Source organism: Gossypium arboreum, chromosome 13 (assembly GCF_025698485.1).
Source record: "Gossypium arboreum isolate Shixiya-1 chromosome 13, ASM2569848v2, whole genome shotgun sequence".
Taxonomy (NCBI): domain Eukaryota; kingdom Viridiplantae; phylum Streptophyta; class Magnoliopsida; order Malvales; family Malvaceae; genus Gossypium; species Gossypium arboreum.
In genome coordinates, this window is record NC_069082.1 from 23795001 (window position 1) to 23815272 (window position 20272).

General features: G+C 36.5%; 1 protein-coding gene across 4 annotated transcripts; it reads right to left on the bottom strand.

Annotated features, from left to right (window-relative positions):
• Window positions 1-757: 757 nt before the first annotated feature.
• Window positions 758-2866, bottom strand: LOC108462886 (myb family transcription factor PHL8-like). Of its 4 annotated transcripts, none has more exons than XM_053024675.1 (7): window positions 2526-2866; window positions 2353-2420; window positions 2147-2223; window positions 2012-2048; window positions 1837-1912; window positions 1674-1743; window positions 758-1558 (listed from the first exon to the last, which is right to left on the bottom strand). In XM_053024675.1, the coding sequence occupies exons 1-7, from the start codon at window positions 2555-2557 to the stop codon at window positions 992-994; spliced, it is 927 nt and encodes a 308-aa protein (XP_052880635.1). In that variant the 5' UTR covers window positions 2558-2866; the 3' UTR covers window positions 758-991. The 4 variants fall into 4 exon arrangements, with proteins under 4 accessions (XP_052880635.1, XP_017618289.1, XP_017618288.1 ...); XM_017762800.2 differs by having other exon boundaries at window positions 2353-2425; window positions 2526-2865; XM_017762799.2 differs by having other exon boundaries at window positions 1674-1740; window positions 2353-2863.
• Window positions 2867-20272: the final 17406 nt, after the last annotated feature.

Genomic DNA, 20272 nt, shown 5'->3' on the forward strand with positions numbered 1-20272 from the left:
CTATATTTTTGGGATTTTATGCCCTGAGAAGAACAGCTGAGGTGTCCTATGCCCCATATATAAATTATACTTCAATCAGTCTTTGTTCTCTTAATGTGTTATAAACTGAAGCCATTGCAAGGTAGAATTCCAGCTTCAAGAAGGCCAAATTCAACAGGAGTGCCATGGTGTTGGTTCAGGGGTGGAGATTTTGATCCCTCCCATGTATAAGCATCTTTAACCAACATTTAATCCCAGCCTGCCTAGCTGACAAAATCCTCTTTAGCTCGGCTGTAAAATGCCCCGTTGATAGCTGGGGAACCACCTGGTGCCCTCTTACAGTCCCTAACACCATATGTTGATACGAAGTCACATAAAGTCATCAGTTCGAATCAATGAGAAGCCCCAAGATGATCCACCTCGAAAATTTCTAAGGGGGGGTAGCTGCAGTGACATTATTTACATCTGAGGTCATGTAAGCATGTTATCCTTCAATGAAGAAGGTTTAATAATATTGTTATAATGAGTGTTCAAGGCTTCCACATGGAAATTCTGCCATTAAAAGAGACACCCTTACCTTGAGGCTTTGAAGGACAACATAAAGATTCCACAAGCATTGAGATGCAGATGAACTATACAAGTTTACTTTGGATTCAGGAAACTTGGTGACTGACTCGATCACCAGAAATTTGAGTTTTCGAAGCAACTTCAACGAAACATTATAGGGAATTTTGCTTAGTATCAGTTTTCCGAGTTAAAAGAGAGAATAAAGGACGGGTTGTCTCTACAGTATATAACATCATGCCTTCCTTTGATATCAATATTCTTTTAAAAAGTTCTTGAAGTTCAATACAGATAATATTCATGGTTTATGCACAGAAGATTGGTTCTAAATATAATCAAATTCGCTGCTTACACTATATTACTAACAACCATGCATTAAAAAGTTCCAAACCATGCCCATTGAGCTGATCTATTCCCTGCAGTTCAAGTCTATTGCTTTTGGACCCGATTAGATGTCATTGTGGCATTGGTTGTTGAGATCAAATAATTCCAAGAATCCGGACTTTCTTAAACAACCACCAGTTTCTTCTTCAGGAAGCTCTAACCTTTTAGCTAGTGGTTGCTCAACACATACACCATCAGAAACCTTACTCACACTTCTTTTCTTTCCGTTAGCTTGATTGCTTGCACAACTAATTAAAGGCTTTTTTTCTGGGAGAAAATCCATTAAGGAAAGTTCAACATTCTGGGTACAAATATTCCCATTTTCCAGAGGTGCCTTGTCATTTCGCCCTGAGCTTTCTGAAGATGTCAGTGAGCTCCCCATGGAACATGTAGTACCCCTCATTGGTTTTCTTTCTATTATGCTTGAACCTCCTACTTCGGTTAGTTCCGAAAACGAAGAACTTGTGCAGCCAGTGTTAACCATTGAGACCAGTTGGGAGAGTTCAGCTCTAGCAAGTTCTGCACCAGCAGAAGAGGAGCTATATCCAGCCAGTGTTTCTTGTGCTTTCTTTAATACTGTTTGCAAGTACTTTCCTTGAGCTTCAATTCTTAGCTGTAAATGTCTCTGGACCTGAAAATGGAAAAGTAGCTTGATTGATATGCTTTGATGCATCATCAGCAGAAAACCATCTATTTAAACTGAAATTGGTATAAATGGGAGATATATACATTTATATATTATATACCTCAATCTGTTCATGAAGCTTTCGTTGTACTTCCATCTGCATGTGGAGAGCCTGAGGGATCTGCAAGCTTCTGATGAACACAATAATTAGACTGTTTTATTAAAATTTCCATAAAAAATTTTACTAAAAGACAGAAATTAGAATCCAAATTTATAACTATTACTCATTCATTTGCCCGTGAATTCCATCACTTGTGTCCCTAATGAAATTCCCATTACTGCTCTGTATCTCTTTGTAATCTGTCCCCAAGAATGAAAGGGAAATTTTTTTTATACTGTTGTAAAACTCAATATATGAATATACAATATATATAACAAACAATGAATTCTTGATCCCACCTGTATTATTCCCAAGGCTTTTCCCCAGCCTGTATTTCTGCAAGTAAGATACAGTTAAAAAGCTTGTTTCCATTCCCTAATGGATTTAGATAAAAAAGAGTGCTGATATGATTATATAATGAAAGAGAAAATTGCCTGTAAATGGCTTTTAAGATGATACAAAGTAAGTCCAGGAATCCCCATGACCCTCATCACACTCTTTGGTGTTGCTTCTGGTCCCAGAAATAAACACACACACACAAAAAAAAAAAAATCAACAAATTATATTCTTACAAATAACAATATGATTAGATAAGATGATAATATGATTAAGGTTATATCTAAAAAGTGTGTTACTTAACTGTCTGGCCCTCCAAGTTGATTGATTGCATCAACAAATCTTTGATGAAGTTCAGGTGTCCACTTTAGCCTAGGCTTTGCATCAGTAGAGAGAACCAAATTCATTCTCTGATTTTGAGTATTTTGAAGAACCAAGTTTATGTAAGAGAGGCAGGCAGGAAACCGAATTTCTTACGTGTTTTTTGATCCTTTTTTAGTAGAAACCATGCTTTCAATATGCGGCAGATGGAGTTTCTCTTTTATAAATTTTGGAGTTGTTGGGCTGTCCTATGATCTCACTCCATATCTGGAAACGTTGGTGGGGTTGTGTTGGGGAGGGAATATATGCCATTAGCTGTGCCTCTTTCCTTTCCCTCATTTCACACTAACTTCCCTTTTTATTTGTCTTGTGCCTATCTTAGAGGGCACGAGGTTTTGCTTTGAGACGCTCTCGATGCTTAGATAGGTAAATATTAGATGAAAATTTGATAAAATTTCGTGTTTATTTATTTCGAGTAGATCATAAAAGTGAGTGGTGCACAATTAAATTTGAGTCTCGAAAGAAGAGAAAAAAAAGCATTATTATTTGTTTTGTTTTGTTTTTATTTTATTTTTATGTTTTACCCCTTCTTCATACAACACAATTTTTTTATTCTTTTCCCTGGTTGATTCCCTTGATGAGTTAGGTTAGCCCCACCATGATGAATAATGGATGCAACTTTCCTAACACCATGAGAAGGTTTCAAAGAAAAAAAAAAAGAAATGAGAAAATTACATTTGACAGAAAAGGTTATAATGAATACTTTAAACCAGTAGATGAATGAATCAAAGAATCTAATATTAGATTTTGGACCCCGCTGACCCTTTCTTTTCTCTTATAAAGGGGGAAGAAAAACTCTAAAAAAAGTGAATCAAAACAGGCCATCTTACAGGTACCACAAACACAACTGAGGTATGCAAACATCCCCCCCTCCCCCAAATGCTATAAATTCTTCCCTGGAAGTTGAACCAGAAGGGAACACCAATTTTGTAAGCTTATCCCATTAGAAGGGAATCTCAGCAGGTCATTTCTTTTTTTCATTCTTACTTTCATTGGATCCAATAGGTTGATATAGGACTCCGTTTGTAACTTTGAGTTTTTACCTTAAAATATCTTCCAATACCATCCAAACAGGTTAATCTACAGTTTTCTTGGGGGACTAAATTAAAGGAATCAAAACCCAATCATTGAACTTCAAAGTATTTGCCATCTCAGTGCCATACATTCAGTTGGTCCGCTAAATTTATAACCTGTTTTCCATTATTCAAAGGCAAAAAGGAAGATTAGATGCTAATTAAGTGTTATTTTACTATGTCTAAGGTTGGTTTTCATCAAGGTGCCTTTAACAAATGCAAGATCCCAAGAAGTTGACTCACTAAGAAAGTTTATAAACCGTTAGTTGGATACAATTTAGTGAGCATAGAGTGGAAGGTCCACTGATTAGATTGTCAATATCATTACTCTGTGCAACAACAACAAAAAAAAGAAGATTTAACGATGAGATAAACATGGTGAACCAGCAAGTGGTGGGTCCAATTTCACACCTGTGAAACTATATTTCTCAGTGGCAAGCTCGTAGTTCATGTTCAAAAGAAAGAAAAGAGGAATAAAAATTATGGACAAGTTTTTATGATGCGTGTGGCCCGAATGTTTGAAAAACAAGTAAAGAAGGTAGAGTTATTGAAGCACCTTTCTCTTTAACTAGTTGATGTACTTGAACCTCTTTTCTTGCTTTAATATATTCCATAACATGTAGAAGGTCTAGTGAATCAAAAGTCATACAATTTCACAAAGCTGACTCATGAATTATTGTTTTTTAAGGGAGCCCATTAAATAGATCTCATAAATTTAAAGGCAAGTAAAGGAAGAAAATGAGAAGAATATGGCCTAAGGAATCTAGAAAAAGAAGAGAAACAAAAGGAACTAGTCAACATCCAACTAAAGAATAATGGAAAATTTCTTCAGATGTAATATTATGTCAAGGCACAGTCCCACAGTTGTGAAAATGATGTTAGCAATATGTCACAAATTAAACTTTAAATTATCCTTATCATCTGGTCTTTTTTACTGTAAGAAAAAAAACAAGCATGAAACAACTCATGTTCAAATGACAGTAGAATGTTTTTCCAGCATAAGCATCAGTGGGTGAAAGATACACAAGTTTGATAAAGACCTGCCTCTAGAAACCATGTTGTACCCTTCAAGCGAGATAAAGGTAAGTATTGCAGATACCGGATTCGAATGCTTATACTTGTTAAATGTCATGTTGATTAACAATAACAAAATGAACCAATTGAGTTAAATTTCTAGTTCAGCTCAGTGATAATTTATAATTTTTCTTTCTCTAAAAAGAAAAGAAAAAGGCTAGTGATATAGTGAGGTGAAGTTAAATAAATAAATTTCACTGTCTGGATAAATACATGATAAATTAATAATGCAAAATCCTGGGTTCATACTGCAGCATTGCATATATGATAATGCAGCACAGCGCAGGGCTTACAAATGATTGCTTTCTTAACAGTAGGACAGTAAATGTGGAAGTGGCTTCACTTAATGAAGCGCAGTTACAAAAATATTTAAGGTAAAATATCTTTGTCCAAGACCCCACAGACAGAGACAAAGTAAAAGCATGCAGTAATATTCCTTCAAATAATTCAGCCAAAGTCATATCTGATGGAATGGAACATCCAACACCGAGTACTGCCTCTTAGAAAATACAATCAATATTCAATTCAGGAATGTAAACATCAGTAGAGGCAAATTTGAACAAGAAGAGAGAAGCAACAAGAATGAGTAGAAGAAAAGAACATACAAAGCAACAAGAGAACAAAAGAAAGTGAGAGAATGAGTATGGTTTCTTTTCTTGATTAATCAACTCAACTTCTTCACTGATATTAATGCGTGTTTATACAGAACATACATGATAGCTGATGGCTGTCATTAGTTGATGTTGGTATTGGTGTGTGGGGGATAAAACTTGTGAGAAATTAATCGAAGGTTTCAAGCCGTGTAATTGATGAGGGGCGAAGTCAGAATAATTTTTTAAAGGAGCCAAAATTAAATTATAATTTTTACAATAATAAAAATACAATTTCACCATTTTAATAGCTTATATCTTTATAATTTTTAAAGGATTAAATCAAATTTTTATCATTTTTAGGGGGCCCAAAGTGTAAATTTACCTTTACTAATTTAAAATTTTAAAAATTTTAAAAGACCTAAATGAAAAATTTTCTATTTTAGGGGGGCCGGCGCCCTTGCCAACCCTGTCTAGTTATGCCCTTGACCATGCCACTATTTTTAAGGTTCTATTCGCTACTACTTCTATTTTTGTGTGTAAAAGAGTTACTGGCAAATGAACATCGAGGATATTGACTGCTGCTCGCGCGTGCGCGTTAAAACAACCAATTTTACAAAAAACTATTTAAGGAGCGTTTTAACTGCAAGCATATAGTGTCAGTTGTAATATTTATAGTTCCGATGGAACACGAAGTATTCCAAGGGGTTGAACCCAAGGGAGGAGGCAATTGAGCAATTCCCAACTACGAGCATGTAAAAGGAGTCTACATAGCTAATCGCAAAAAGCTATATTACGACAATGCATAAAGTGAATGAAACATATATAATCTCATTTTTTTATACCCCTAAAGTTTTACATTTTATTTAATTTAATCTCAAAATTTGAAATAGCCAAACTTCTAATTTTAAGCCCCGATTCAAAAACCGATTTCACATATATTCATTAAGGACTCTCTACTTTCTATCCCTACCGAAATATCATAACAATTTTATATTTTATTCAATTTGGTCTCCATGTACGAAACTAACAACTAAACTTTACAATCTAGCCATTTTCATAATTTAAGCTTAAAATCTATCTATTTCAAGCCTAATTCTTCAAGAAATCAACAATGAGAACTTTCTATAACTTTAATAGTTTCACAATTTGGTACCTGGGCTAGTTAAATTAAGCTCCCATAATCTCAAATCTATAAAAATTACAAGAAAAGGGCTTGAAAACACTTATCAATTAATGGCCGAAAATCCTAAAATTTCCTAGATTTTTCTTTCTTCAAGTTACGACAAGGAGAGAATGGATGGAGAAGATGACATTCTCATCCACTAATTTAATATAAATAGGTTGTAACAGATCGTTTTTCAGTCGTATCAGAAATGACAGTTTTAGAACCTCATTTTTCGATGAACGAGTAGTAAATATTATTTATTAATATTTATGATTCATTTATATTATTATGGTGAATTTTTGGTCTAGTAATTTTATTAATCTTTTAATATTAAGTATAAGGGCTAAATTGTAAAATTGTAAAACTTAATCACTTTTGATTTTTATTAGTTAAATGGACTAAATAATATTTTTGCAAGGGTTGAAATGGCAATTTAGCCATTGTTAATGATAGTGGTCGGTTGGTGGCCCTTAGATTTTTTAATTAAGCTTATTTTATAATATTATTATGTTATAATAATAAGTAAAACATGTTTATTATCTTAAAATAAAAAGAAATAAGAAACATTAATCCATTTTTCTTACCCAAAACTGATTCTTCAAGGAAGAAGAAGACTAGTTCTTGCTCAACCTTGTTCTTCAAATTGGTGAGTCAAATTTTATCAGTTTCTTATAATTTTTATATTTTTGGAATTTTGGGAGCTTGATTTAGCTAGCTTAAAGACTATTTCTTAAAATTGTAAAAGATTTTAAAAGTTTCCATTGATGATTTTTGAAGCTTTTGGTGTTAAATGATTGCATGTTAAGATTAGATGTTAAGTAGGACTAATTTGTAAAGTGAATTTTGTTAGTTTTGAGTTTAAGAACTAAATTGTAATTATGTCGAATATGACATGTAATTTCTGTAATTTTGGAGTCTATAAGGTTATTGAAGGTTGAAATTAAAAACATATTGGAAAACAAAGCTCAAATATGAAAGATATGATAGTTTCGATTTAGGAACTAAATTGAATAAAATGTGAAACTTTAGGGAAATTGTGAAAACTGAAATTAAGTTGACATAAACATTGAATAAGATGATTTAAGGTCATTGGAACTAATAATTTGAAATGAATTATTGCATAGATCAAGAATTGAACTGACCAATAGATAATTGAGGAAAAGAGAAAATTACAGACTAGTCCCTAACACTTCTGCTATTATTGTTTGTACCTAGTAAGTTCATAGGATATACTTTTATACCCTTAATGTGATGTTTGTGCTAGAATTGAATATTTCATGTTTATTTAATATATCTTGGGGTTGTATGCAAATTGGTACAAATGTGAGAAAAGATTGAATTGTAAAGAATCACTCTGATATGTGTATTAAGCCCGAATGAACATAGGATAGGATACAATTGACATTCCAATAGGGTTAGTTGCATGCTTGTATGAGATTTGCACTATGATGTTTACTGCTCTGCACTTCGATGCTTACTAATTCGCACTTTAGTGCCTATTGGTTTGCACTACGGTGCCCACTGTTTAACACTTCGGTGCCTACTGGTGTGGTGTAGTTACCTGCGTATCTGTATCTGTTATTGTAATTCATTGGGCTAATGATTTAATAAGAAAATGTATTGTCTAATTTGATATAGTGATTGGAAATGAATGTGTACAAATACATTGATTGGGTAAATGATGCGTCTCGTTTGATAGTTCTAATGAAATGTAACATCCCAAATCCAGCCTAAACGTTATGGCCGAATCTGGCGATGTCACATGGAATGAAATTTTGAAATCGAATTTATCAAGTTAGAATCATTTCCTTTTGTTAGCTTTTATTTATCTTTCATCAATTTCAAAACTATTTCTCGTTAAATTGATTTGTTTAAAAACACATTCTGTAGCGGAAGCTTTTAAAACCGTGATATTTAAAGAAAATCGTTTGCATTTTAGGAAAAACATTGTCTTTAATAAAACTGAGGTTTTGTTGCAGTTCTAAAGTTCATGAAAACAGTTAAAATCCAAAATAAAGGCAAACAGTCCAAAGTCCCAAATTACATCAAAATACCCTAGAAAACAAATAGGAAATAAATAACATAACTGAATTTAAAACAGTTCAATGATCATGTGGTCACCATTGAGCCCTCTGCTATACCGGTCTATCTAAGACTGGGGATTACCTACACAAATAAAACATGAATGGGTGAGTTTACGTAAACTCAGTGTGTAATCCCCACAGAAGACATGCATACAACAAAAAAACAGGTATTAGTCAAATGTAATCTGGGCCTAAGCCCATTATAGATTCAGATACAGTTTAGGCCTTAGCCCATTCAGTTACAGTCTCAGATATAAATTAGGGCCTTAGCTCATCTCAGATACAGTATGCATACAATAACAGAAATCAGTATCCTACCCACTAGTCTCTACACACCATCTCCGACCATCCCTACACACCATGTAGGGTTCAAAACACTCACTCAGCTCTACACACCAGGTCGTACCGAATGCGGCACATATCAATAATATTACAGCTGAACTGCCAGATAATAGACATAAAAGCCTTTTAGTACACTTCCTTCAATAATCAATCATCCCACCCCAATGCAGATGCAACTAAACATGTTTAATGTAGATATACAGAAATACATACTTACATGCTATTATTTAGTTTTCAGTCACAGAAACAGATCAGTAAACATGCATAGATTTAACATGCTCAATACATACATTGTATGTTTAGATCATACGATTTAGGGTCTAAGTAGTGCTTACCGACCCTACAATAGGTTCACAGTCGACTTGGGCGACCCGTGCAACCCTAGGAAACATTTTAGCTAAATGGACCCACACGCCCATGTGGTTTGCCCGTATGGATCACACGGCCTGGCCCAAATTTTACACACCATGTGGACTACCCATGTGGGTCCACACGCTCGTGTGGCCCACACAGCCCAATCAGTCAAGCTTGTGTGTCGCACAAGGCTTACCTGGCCACCACACGGTCGTTTCTTGCACACGACTTGGCCTTCGTCGATCACACAGCCTTGTCGTTGTACACGGCCTACCATACGGGCGACTAAACGCCCGTGTGGAGTCGATAGGTTATAATTTTGACATTCTCCGAATCCTATTTTCTGCATTTTCAGGTACACAGCTGGTACGTTTTCGATGCAAAAGTATTCCCGGGATCAGCAGAACCTAAAATTGACCAATTAAAGCTAAATTAATCTCTTAAAACTATATTAAATCGAACTATGTCGTAAAAGACAAGCCTTTGATTTACCAAGAACTCTTACCTTAGAGCGAACAACGACGGTTACTAGTAATAAACGCCGATTGAAAGCCTCTAGCCTTTAAACCTCTCTTAAACATAAAACGAATTCCATTAAACCAAGATTCATTAACCAATGCAGGAAATACACTCACCAACCTACTGATAATGCACCAAAAACGCTGGAACAATGAGGCACGGAATATTGATCCAAAAGAAAGAAAAACCAACAATGAGGGGAGGAAAAGGAGAAGGAAAGAAAAAAGAAAATGAAAAAGAATAATAACAGGGAAACAAAAACTAATGTCAGAAGACTTGAGGAGAGAGAAACAAAATTTGCTTTGAGATATACTGATAACTCCCCACTACTTCACATCCTAACCACCCACTCTCAGTCTTTCAATACAATCGGAACTCTTTTAGTTAAACAAGAAAAAAATACTACCCACGCTCACGCAAGGATTCGAACACAGGACATTCAGCAAACTAACACTCAACCACCAGACTAGCAGGCCCATTCTGATATGATTCTACCAATAATTAAATATGAGCCCATTGAGCAAGTATAAATCTTAAGTCAGGAAGATACCAAAATTTGCCAAAGACAAGGCTTGAACTTGGGACCTCACACACACATCCAGAACACATAACCACTGAAACAGATACTCAATTGTTTTACACTTCCACAAAAGCGGAAACAAGAATTTTGGGGCGTTACAACTCTACCTTTAAAAGAAATTTCGACCTCAAAATTTACCTGATTAGAACAAATGAGGATACTACTGATGCATTGAGTCCTCAGGCTCCTACGTTGCCTCTTCAGTGCTATAATTCTACCACAGCACCTTCACCAATGGAATACACTTCTTCCGAAGAACCTTAACATCGTGATCTAGAATCTGAACCTGTTCCTCTTCAAAGGTCAAATCTGACCTAACCTCAATCTCCTCAACAGGGACAATATGAGTAGGATTAGTGTGGTAATACCTCAACATCGAGAAGTGGAATACGTCATGAATACCATTTAGCTCTGGGAGTAACTCCAACTGACAAGTGACCTGTCCCACTCGCTTCAGAATTCAGTAAGGCCCAATAAACCTAGGGCTCAACTTGCCCTTGCGACCGAACCTCAGAACCTTCTTCCATGGCTAGACCTTAAGAAACACGAAGTCCTCTACAAAATACTCAATCTCACATCTCTTTAGATCAACATAAGACTTCTGTCTATCAAAAGTAGCCTTCAGACGATCCCGAATCAGTCAAACCTTATCCCTAGTCTTAGAAACCAACTTAGGACCCAAAACTCGACGCTCGCCCAACTTAGTCCAACACAAAAGAGTACGAAACTTACGACCATACAGAGTCTTGTAAGGTGCCATCTGAATACTTAACTGGAAACTGTTATTGTAGGTGAACTCGGCTAAAGATAGGTAATCCTCCCAACTGCCTCGAAAATCGAGAACACAACTGTTCAACATATCCTCTAGTATCTGAATCACCCTTTCAGATTACCCATCGGTCTGAGGATGAAACGCAATACTGAAGTCCAATCTCGAACCTAGAGCTTCATGTAAATTTTTTTAGAACTGAGACGTGAAGCGAGGATCCTTATAAAAAATAATTGAGATCGGTACCTTATACAGTCTCACTATCTCAGAAATGTAGAGCTTTGCCAACTCCTAAAGAGAATATTCAGTCCTAACCAGAATGAAGTGCGCAGACTTGGTCAATCGATCCACGATGACCCAAACAGAATCCTTCTCAGTGAGTGTCAAGGGTAACCCACTAACGAAGTCCATCGTTAATCGTTCCCACTTCCATAGAAAAATCTTAAACAGCTGCAGCAAACCCGAAGGTAATTGATGCTCAGCCTTAACTTGTTGGCACGTCAGACATTGTACCACAAAATCAGTGACCTTATGCTTCAAACTCAGCAATCAGTACAGTTTTCGAAGATCTCGGTACATATTGTTCCCACCATGATGCATAGCATAAGGACTACTATGCGCCTCTCTCAGAATAGACTACCTCAGATCAGTATCATTCGTTACACAAATTTGACCATGAAAACAGATTACCCCATCATTACTCAGCCCAAAGTCCGTAGTGCTGCCAATCTCAACCTGATGGAATAAAAAACCTAACAATTCATCCTCTAACCGCCTATCCCGAATTTGTTCTATCCAAGTCGGTTTAACCAGCAACTCAACCAACAGACTTCTTTCGTCAAACAAACTAAGTCGAGTGAACATTGCTCTCAGATCAGTCATCACCCTATGGCTCACCGCATCAGCCACCACATTAGCCTTGCCAGGGTAGTACTTAATAGCACAGTCATAGTCCTTAAGTAGCTCAATCCATCAACGCTGCCTAAGATTCAACTCCTTCTGAGTCAGGAGGTATTTGAGGCATTTGTGATCAGTGTAGATAATACACCTCTCACCGTATAGATAGTGTCTCCAGATTTTCAAAGCGAAGACTACGACGGCCAATTCCAAACCATGCGTCAGATAGTTTGTCTCATGCGTCTTGAGTTGACGAGATGCATATGCCATAACCTTACCATCCTGCATCAGAACACAACCCAAACCCACATGTGACGCATCACTATAAACCACAAACTCCTTCCCAGGTTCAGGCTGTATCAGAATAGGAGCCTCAGTCAGAACAGTCTTGAGCTTCTCGAAGCTTTCCTATTGCACATCAGTCCAGACAAATGGAACACCGTTACGTAGTAGCTTAGTTAAAGGCACTGCAATCAGTGAGAAACCTTCCACAAACCATCGATAATAACCCACCAGACCTAGAAAACTGCGAATCTCAAACACATTCCTAGGCTGTTTCTGGTCCAGTGCAGTTTCAATCTTTCAAGGGTCGACACGGATCCTCTCAGCAGAAATGACATGTGCCAGAAATGTTACCTTTCGTAACCAACATTCGCACTTGCTAAATTTAGCATAGAGCTACTTTTCCCTCAAAATCTGAATAACTACCCTAAGGTGCTCGTCATACTCATCCTCAGTCTTAGAATAAACCAATATGTCGTCGATGAAGGCCACGATGAACTGATCTAGATAAGTCTGAAATACTCAGTTTATCAAATCCATGAATGCAGTCGGTGCATTCGTCAACCCAAAAGGCATAACTAGGAACTCGTAATGCCCAAACCGAGTCTTAAATGCAGTCTTATGCACATCCACTTCCTTAACCTTTAATTAGTGATACCCTGAATAGAGATCGATCTTAGAAAATGTAGAAGCCCCTTGGAACTGATCAAATAATTTATCGATCCTCGGAAGTGGATACTTGTTCTTAATGATCAACTTGTTCAACTGTCGATAGTCTATGCACATCCTCATGGTCCCATCATTTTTCTTAACGAACAGAATTGGTGTACCCCACGGAGACACACTCAGACGGATGAAGCCACGGTCCAACAACTTCTGAAGTTAAGCCTTAAGCTCCATAAGCTCCTTTGGTGCTATTCGGCAGGGGGCGATAGATACCAGAGTTGTGCCAAGAAGAAGCTCAATCCTAAATTGCACTTCCTAATTCGAAGGTAAACTCGGTAGCTCATCAGGAAAGACGTTCAGAAAATCCATTACAGTTCTGATATCTTTTACAATAGAGTCCCAAGAAACGAAAACACTAATATAGGCCAAGAACACCTTACATCCCTTACGAACTAGTTACTCAACCACTAGTGCAGAGATCACGTTAGTCAAATAATTTCGACGTTCCCCAATCATGACTACCTCATTATCCTCTTCAGTTCTCAGGATGACCCTCTTAGTCGCACAGTCCAGACAGACACGGTGCTTGACCAACTAGCCTATACCCAGAATTAAGTCGAACTCTCCAAACGGAAGATCCATCAGATTAGTTAGAAATACCGACCCTTGAACCTCTACTAAAACATCTTACATCTCTATATAGTTTGCTAACCCGAATGATTGCCCCAGTGGATTTAGTACCATCACCTTATTAGAAGTACTCTAAACCAAAATCCCCAAGTTTCCAGACACAGTGCTAACTACATAGGAATGTGTGGAACCTATGTCTATCAACGCAAAATAAGGTACATTATAAATTAAGAACGTATCGATAATGATGATGGAGCAACGAGCAACATAAACAAGAGCAGGCTACCTCACCTCAGTCTGTCCAGCACCTCTGCCTGGTGCTCTCTGCCCCTGACCCATACCGTTACCACCCTAGCCTGACCACAGCCTCTCAGTGGCTATTGAACTACCTTCTATGGCTATGCAGTACCAAAACTCAGAGCTTGCATCTGATCGACCTTCAGTGGACACTCCCAAATGCGGTGCTCTAAAGACCCAACACCTCAAACACGCCCCAGTCTTCCTCTAAGACTCGCTCTGATGGCATCTACCACAATCTCCACACGGCTACAATATGGTAGGAGCAACAGGAGGCCCAGCTCTAATCGGCCTATCAGTCCTGGCCTTTTTCTTAGGCCTCTGTACCGAACTCGAGGGCTCTAAACCCTTCTTGTTCTTGCCCCTCTCACGATCTTTATTTTGGCGCTCAGCGCGCTTAACCTCTTTGGCGATCTTCACCTTCTCTACTAGAACAGAGAACTCCCTCTGCGGAGCTATTAGCACCCTCAGGTTATCCCTAATGTCATCCTCAAAATGGACACATCTTTCATACTCAGATACCATTATACCTCACACATAGCGGCTCAGTCTCAGAAATTCGGCCTCATACTTAGCCATTGTTCAGTCTTCCTGAGTAAGGTTTAGAAACTCACGCCTAAGAGCATCGATGTAACTGGCTCCCATATACTTCCCTTGGAAGGTAGACTTAAAGAACTCCCAAGACTGACGATTGGGCTGTGTGCCCTCATTAAGAGTCAGCCACCACTGGTAGGCCTCATCATGAAGCAATAAGACTGCATCCTTCAATTTCTACTCAGGGGTACAGTCTAAATCGTCCATTATCCTCTCAATAGCCTCCATCCAGTACTCAGGCATATTAGGGGCGACCCCAGTGACATTCCTAAAAGGTTCAGCTCTAACGGACCAGAGTCGTTATGTAACAGACCCTCGTCCCCCAAATCTAGTGTTGGGCCAAGCGACATTCTCCAATATCCTTAACATAGCCTGGGACAATACATTATCCCTAGCCATACGATCTTAAGACCTAGTCTCAGTAGCAGGTGACACCGGCGTCTCACTCGTATCTAGGTTCGGCATGCTGCCCAGAGAAGAAGACTCAGCTCGAGCCCCCCTACGGCCTCTACCTCGGCCTCTAGTACCACGTCCAAAGATACGTCGTGTGCTCATGTCTATTTAGATTTGTCTGTATTACGAATTTTATGAATCAATTACAGTTCTAGTATTTTTATGAATAGATGTTTTATGTAAATCAGTATCATAAATTCAGAGTTTGTTTTTTGCAAGTACAGTCTCTATCAGTTTCAGTTTCACTATAGTTTCATTATACACTAACTAAAGTGTTTTCATAACAGACTATCTATATTATCATAGTAGTTTATCAGAATACTTATAGGGTCAGCACTGGAGACTCAGTGTACCATATTCCCAGTCAAATCATTTCAAATAAATTGAAAATCAGTTCTTAAAAACCAAGTCTAAAAACCCAAATTCCACAGCTGAATTTTGTAACATGGCTCTGATACCACTAAATTAACATCCCAAACTCGGCCTAGACGTTATGGCTGAATCTGGCGATATCACATGGAATGGAATTTTGAAATTGAATTTATCAAGTTAAAACCGTTTCCGTTTGGTAGTTTTTATTTATCTTTCGTTAATTTCAAAACTATTTCTTGTTAAATTGATTCATTTAAAAACACATTTTGTAGTGGAATCTTTTGAAACTGTAATATTTGAAGAAAATCGTTCGCTTTTTAGGAAAAATATTGTCTTTAATAAAATCGAGTTTTCGTTGCAGTTCTAAAGTTCATGAAAATAGTTAAAATCCAAAACAAGGGCAAACAGTTCAAAAGTCCCAAATTACATCAAAATACCTCAGAAAACAAATGGGAAATAAATAACATAACTAAATTTAAAACAGTTTAATAATCAAGTGGTCACCGTTGAGCTCTCCGCCGCACTGATCCTTCTAAGACAGGAGATTACCTGTACAGATAAAACATAAAGGGGTGAGTTTACGTAAACTCAGTATGTAACCTCCACAGAAGACATGCATGCAACAAAAAAATAGGTATCAGTCAAATGCAACCTAGGCCTAAGCCCATTATAGATTCAGATACAATTTAGGCTTTAGCCCATTCAGTTACAGTATCAGATATAAATTAGGACCATCGCCCATCTCAGATACAGTATGTATACAGTAACAGAAATCAATATCCTACCCACCAGCCTCTACACACGATCTCCGACCATCCCTACACACCATGTGGGGTTTAAAACACCCACCTACCCCTACACACCAAGTCGTACCGAATGTGGCACATATTAATAATGTTGTAGCTGAGCTGCCAGATAATAGGCATAAAAGCCTTTCAGTACACTTCCTTCAATAATCAATCATCTCACCCCAATGCAGATGTAACTAAACATGCTCAATGTAGATATACAAGAATACATGCTTACATGCTATTATTCAATTATTAGTCACACATATAGATCAGTAAACATGCATAGATTTAACATGCTCAATATATGCATTGTATGTTCAAATCACACGATTTAGGGTCTAAGTAGCACTTACCAACCCTATAGTAGGTTCACAGTCGACTTGGGCGACCCGTACAACCCTAGGAAACATTTTAGCTAAATGGACCCACACACCCATGTGGTTTGCTCGTGTTGGCCCACATTTCCGTATGGCCCACACGTCCAGTTGGGCATTGGCCCGTGTGGATCACATGGCCTGACCCAAATTCCACACGCCCGTGTAGACTACCTGTGTGGGCCTCTCTTTTTGTGTAGCCCACACGGCCCAATCAGTCAAGCCCGTGTGTCGCACATGGCCTACCTGGCCATCACACAGCCATGTCTTGTGCACGGCTTGGCCTTCGTTGATCACACGACCGTGTCGTCGCACACAGCCTACCACACGGGTGACCATACGCCAGTGTGGCGTTGACAGTTTACAATTTTGGGTACACACCTAATACTTTTTTGACGCAAAAGCATTGCCGAATCACCAGGACATAAAATTGACCGATTAAATCCTGAATTAATCTCTTAAAACTATATTAAACTGAACTATCTCATAAAAGACAAGCCTTTGATTTACCAAGAACTCTTACCTTAGAACAAACAATGATGCTTACTAGCAATCTAAACACCGATTGAAAGCCTCCAGCCTTTAAACCTCTCCTAAACATAAAATGGATTCTATTAAACCAAGATTCATTAACCAATACAGGGAACACACTCACCAACCTACCAATAACACACCAAAAACGCCGGAACAACGAGGCACGGAATATTGATCCAAAAGAAAGAAAAACCAACAATGAGGGGAGGAAAAAGAGAAGGAAATAAAAAAGAAAATGAAAAAGAATAATAACAGGGAAATAAAAACTAACGTCAAAAGACTTGGGGAGAGAGAAACAAAATTTGCTTCGAGATATCCTGATAACTCCCCACTACTTCACATCCTAACCACCCACTCTCAGTGTTTCAATACAATCAGAACTTTTTTAGTTAAATGAGCAAAAATTACTACCCACGCTCGCACAGGGATTCGAACACAAGACCTTCAGCAAACTAACACTCAACTTAACTGCCAGACTAGCAAGTCCATTTTGATATGATTCTACCAATAATTAAATATGAGCCCATTGAACAAGTATAAAGCTTAAGTCAGAAAAATACCAAAATTTGCCAAAGACAATACTTGAACTTGGGACCTCTCACACATCCAGAACACATAACCTCTGAAGCAGATACTCAATTGTGTCACACTTCCACAAAAGTCGAAATAAGAACTTTGGGGTGTTACATGAAATGATTCTAAATCGATTTATACTAGTGAATGGATGGATTATACAATTGTATATGAAATACTCAAATTTGGTTGTGATATGTTGTGACAGGAAACATAGTTCTTCTTATTGTTTCGAATTATTTAATTATGAAATAAGGTAAGTATATTGTTTTAACACTTATGAGCTTACTATGTGACCCGTTGATGCAGTCGTAAACCAACTAAAAATTTGACAAAGGCAAGTGCACTTATCAACTAATAGTATGGCTATGGTGAGCATAGATATCGTTCCCACGAAGACTAAAAGTACTAGTAATTATCGTCTTTCTATTATTTAACAGACAAATTGGAGTGGTTGATTAAAACTAAAATTAACTAAATTAATTAACTAAAGAACCCGACAAAGAATAAATTAAGAAAAAAACGATTAATAATCAAGAAGTGAAACAATACCCAGGAAAGAATCCATCTAGATTTCATCTATCATTATAAATCTGAATTAAACAATTTCTTCACTTAGTATCTTGATCCGTAGAAATCCCTAAATTATGCTAATATCTCTTTCCAGAGTAAGAGCAATTGACTCTAGGTTGATTAATTAAAATTTCTTTCTAATTAAAACCCTTAGTGCCACATTAACTTGATCTATGGATCCCCCTATTAGATTTGACTCTAATCTAGTAGATTTATGTTGTCCTATTTCTAGGATTACATGCAACTCAACTCAATTTTGCTAGATTTACTCTTAAAAAAGAACTTTTCCTCCTCTAATTTAAGCACAACAAACATGGATTAATAGTCTAGAAATATTAAACCAATAATTAAGCACATATAATTGAGAATAAGATCCGTAACAATCCATTTTCGGTGGTGTCAGAAACAGCGGTTTTAGGGCCACAAATCTAATTATTATTTAATATTTACGAGTAAATTATGGTTTTATAAAGGTTTTTGATATGATAATTTATGTTATATGATATATGAATGATTAATTAAGTTTAAATGGTAAGACCCTAAGGTGAAGTGGTTTTAGAAAATGAGGTATTGGAACCTCATTTCTATAAACCAAGTCGTAAATATTTTTATAATATTTACGGAGTGTTATTAACATTGTATTAAAGTTTCGTTAAGAAATTTTAATGTTTCAATAGTTAATTAAGCAAAAAGGACTAAATCGTAAAAGTTGAAAAAATCATTCGCTATTAGTTTAAAGGTGTTAATTGGTTAAAGAATTATAATTGGATGGGCTTATGGGATAAATAAACCATCCTTAAAATAGTGGGACAGTTTAATGCTTTGGTTTCTTTTAATTTTAAGGTTTTATATGTTATTTTATTATTAAAATAAAGAAAAATAATGTTTTCTTCCCCATTTTGTTTGTTCATCACCAAATGCTCCACGAAAGCATGCTCAAGGTTTGGTCATGGTTAAACCTTTGCATGGTGAGCTATTTCCCACCCGTTTCTAATAATTTTTATGTTTTTGAGATTGTTGCAACTAGGTCCCGCTAGGTTGTACCTTTGTTTTTGAAACTGTTAAAGATTTTGAATGTTTCCATTGATGAATCTTTGTGATTTATATGTTAAATGATGAATTTGTAGTGTTTTTTGGTATTTAAAAGGATCTTGTTAAATGATTTTTGATGAATTTGCTGATCAGGGACTAAATTAATGAAATAGTAATAGTTCAAGGACTTGATGCGAAAATATTGCAAAAATGGGATGAAATGAGTGCTATTAACATTCAGTTGGCATAAGTTTGCAATAAAAATGGTTAATTTGCATGTTTTAGGCTCACGACTAAATTGAATAAAAGTAAAATGTTAGGGGAAATATTTGAAAAAAAAATTCAAAAAAATGATTAAAGTGCATAAAATAAATTTTTTTACTATCTGAATGAAATTATTAATTTAGATCAAGATCGAGTGGAAAATCAATGAGAACGAAAAATTACCAAAAATTCCTTGTACTTTGACATTTCTGCAATTTAGCCAGGTAAGCTTGTAACTTGATTAAATCAATTAATTTTGGTTTTGATTGTTTAATATCTAATTGTTTATATATTAATTGAGTTTACTGGCTTGAAGGAAAATGATTAAGACCATAGTTGAAAGACACTATCGCACCATACTAGTAACGAATAAGACCGTGACTGAAAAACGTTATAGCATCACGATTCTATCAAGTAAGAGATGACTGAAAGACGTTATGACATCACAATTCTATCGAGTATGACCATAACTGAAAGACGTTATGGCATCACGATTCTATCGAGTAAGACCACAATTAAAAGACGTTATGGAATAACGAATCAAATGAATAAGACCATGGTTGAAAAACATTATGGTAACACGTCGGAAAATTAATAAGACCATGGTTGAAAGACACTATGGCATCAAGACAAGAATAAATAAGACCATGGTTGAAAGAAAACATAGTACACTTTGATCATTTGATATTCAGGTAACACGTTTCAATTGAGGTATGTATCATAAGTATTAATACAAGTTGAATGTTCGACTAGTATAGCATGATAATGTATGTTAATGCCTTGGTGTAATTATATATTCCTATTATGTCTATAAGTACAAAAAATCATGATGTTATAATGTGTTTAGAGAATTAAATGGTTACTTGAGTATTTGCCTAATATTCGATGTTATTTCATTTGATTCAACGGGCATGAAAAGGAAAGGAACAGTAAGTATTCAAATGACTTATATCATGAA

What these genes read in the sequence shown, in the direction of transcription:
- LOC108462886 (XM_017762798.2), bottom strand. Translation starts at nt 2,455, where the DNA reads ATGAATTTGGTTCTCTCTACTGATGCAAAGCCTAGGCTAAAGTGGACA. An exon ending in AAGCCTTGGGAATAATACAG is followed by an intron (nt 1,913 to 2,011) that starts GTGGGATCAAGA and finishes TCTTGGGGACAG; the next exon opens with ATTACAAAGAGATACAGAGC. An exon ending in ATTCACGGGCAAATGAATGA is followed by an intron (nt 1,744 to 1,836) that starts GTAATAGTTATA and finishes TGTGTTCATCAG; the next exon opens with AAGCTTGCAGATCCCTCAGG.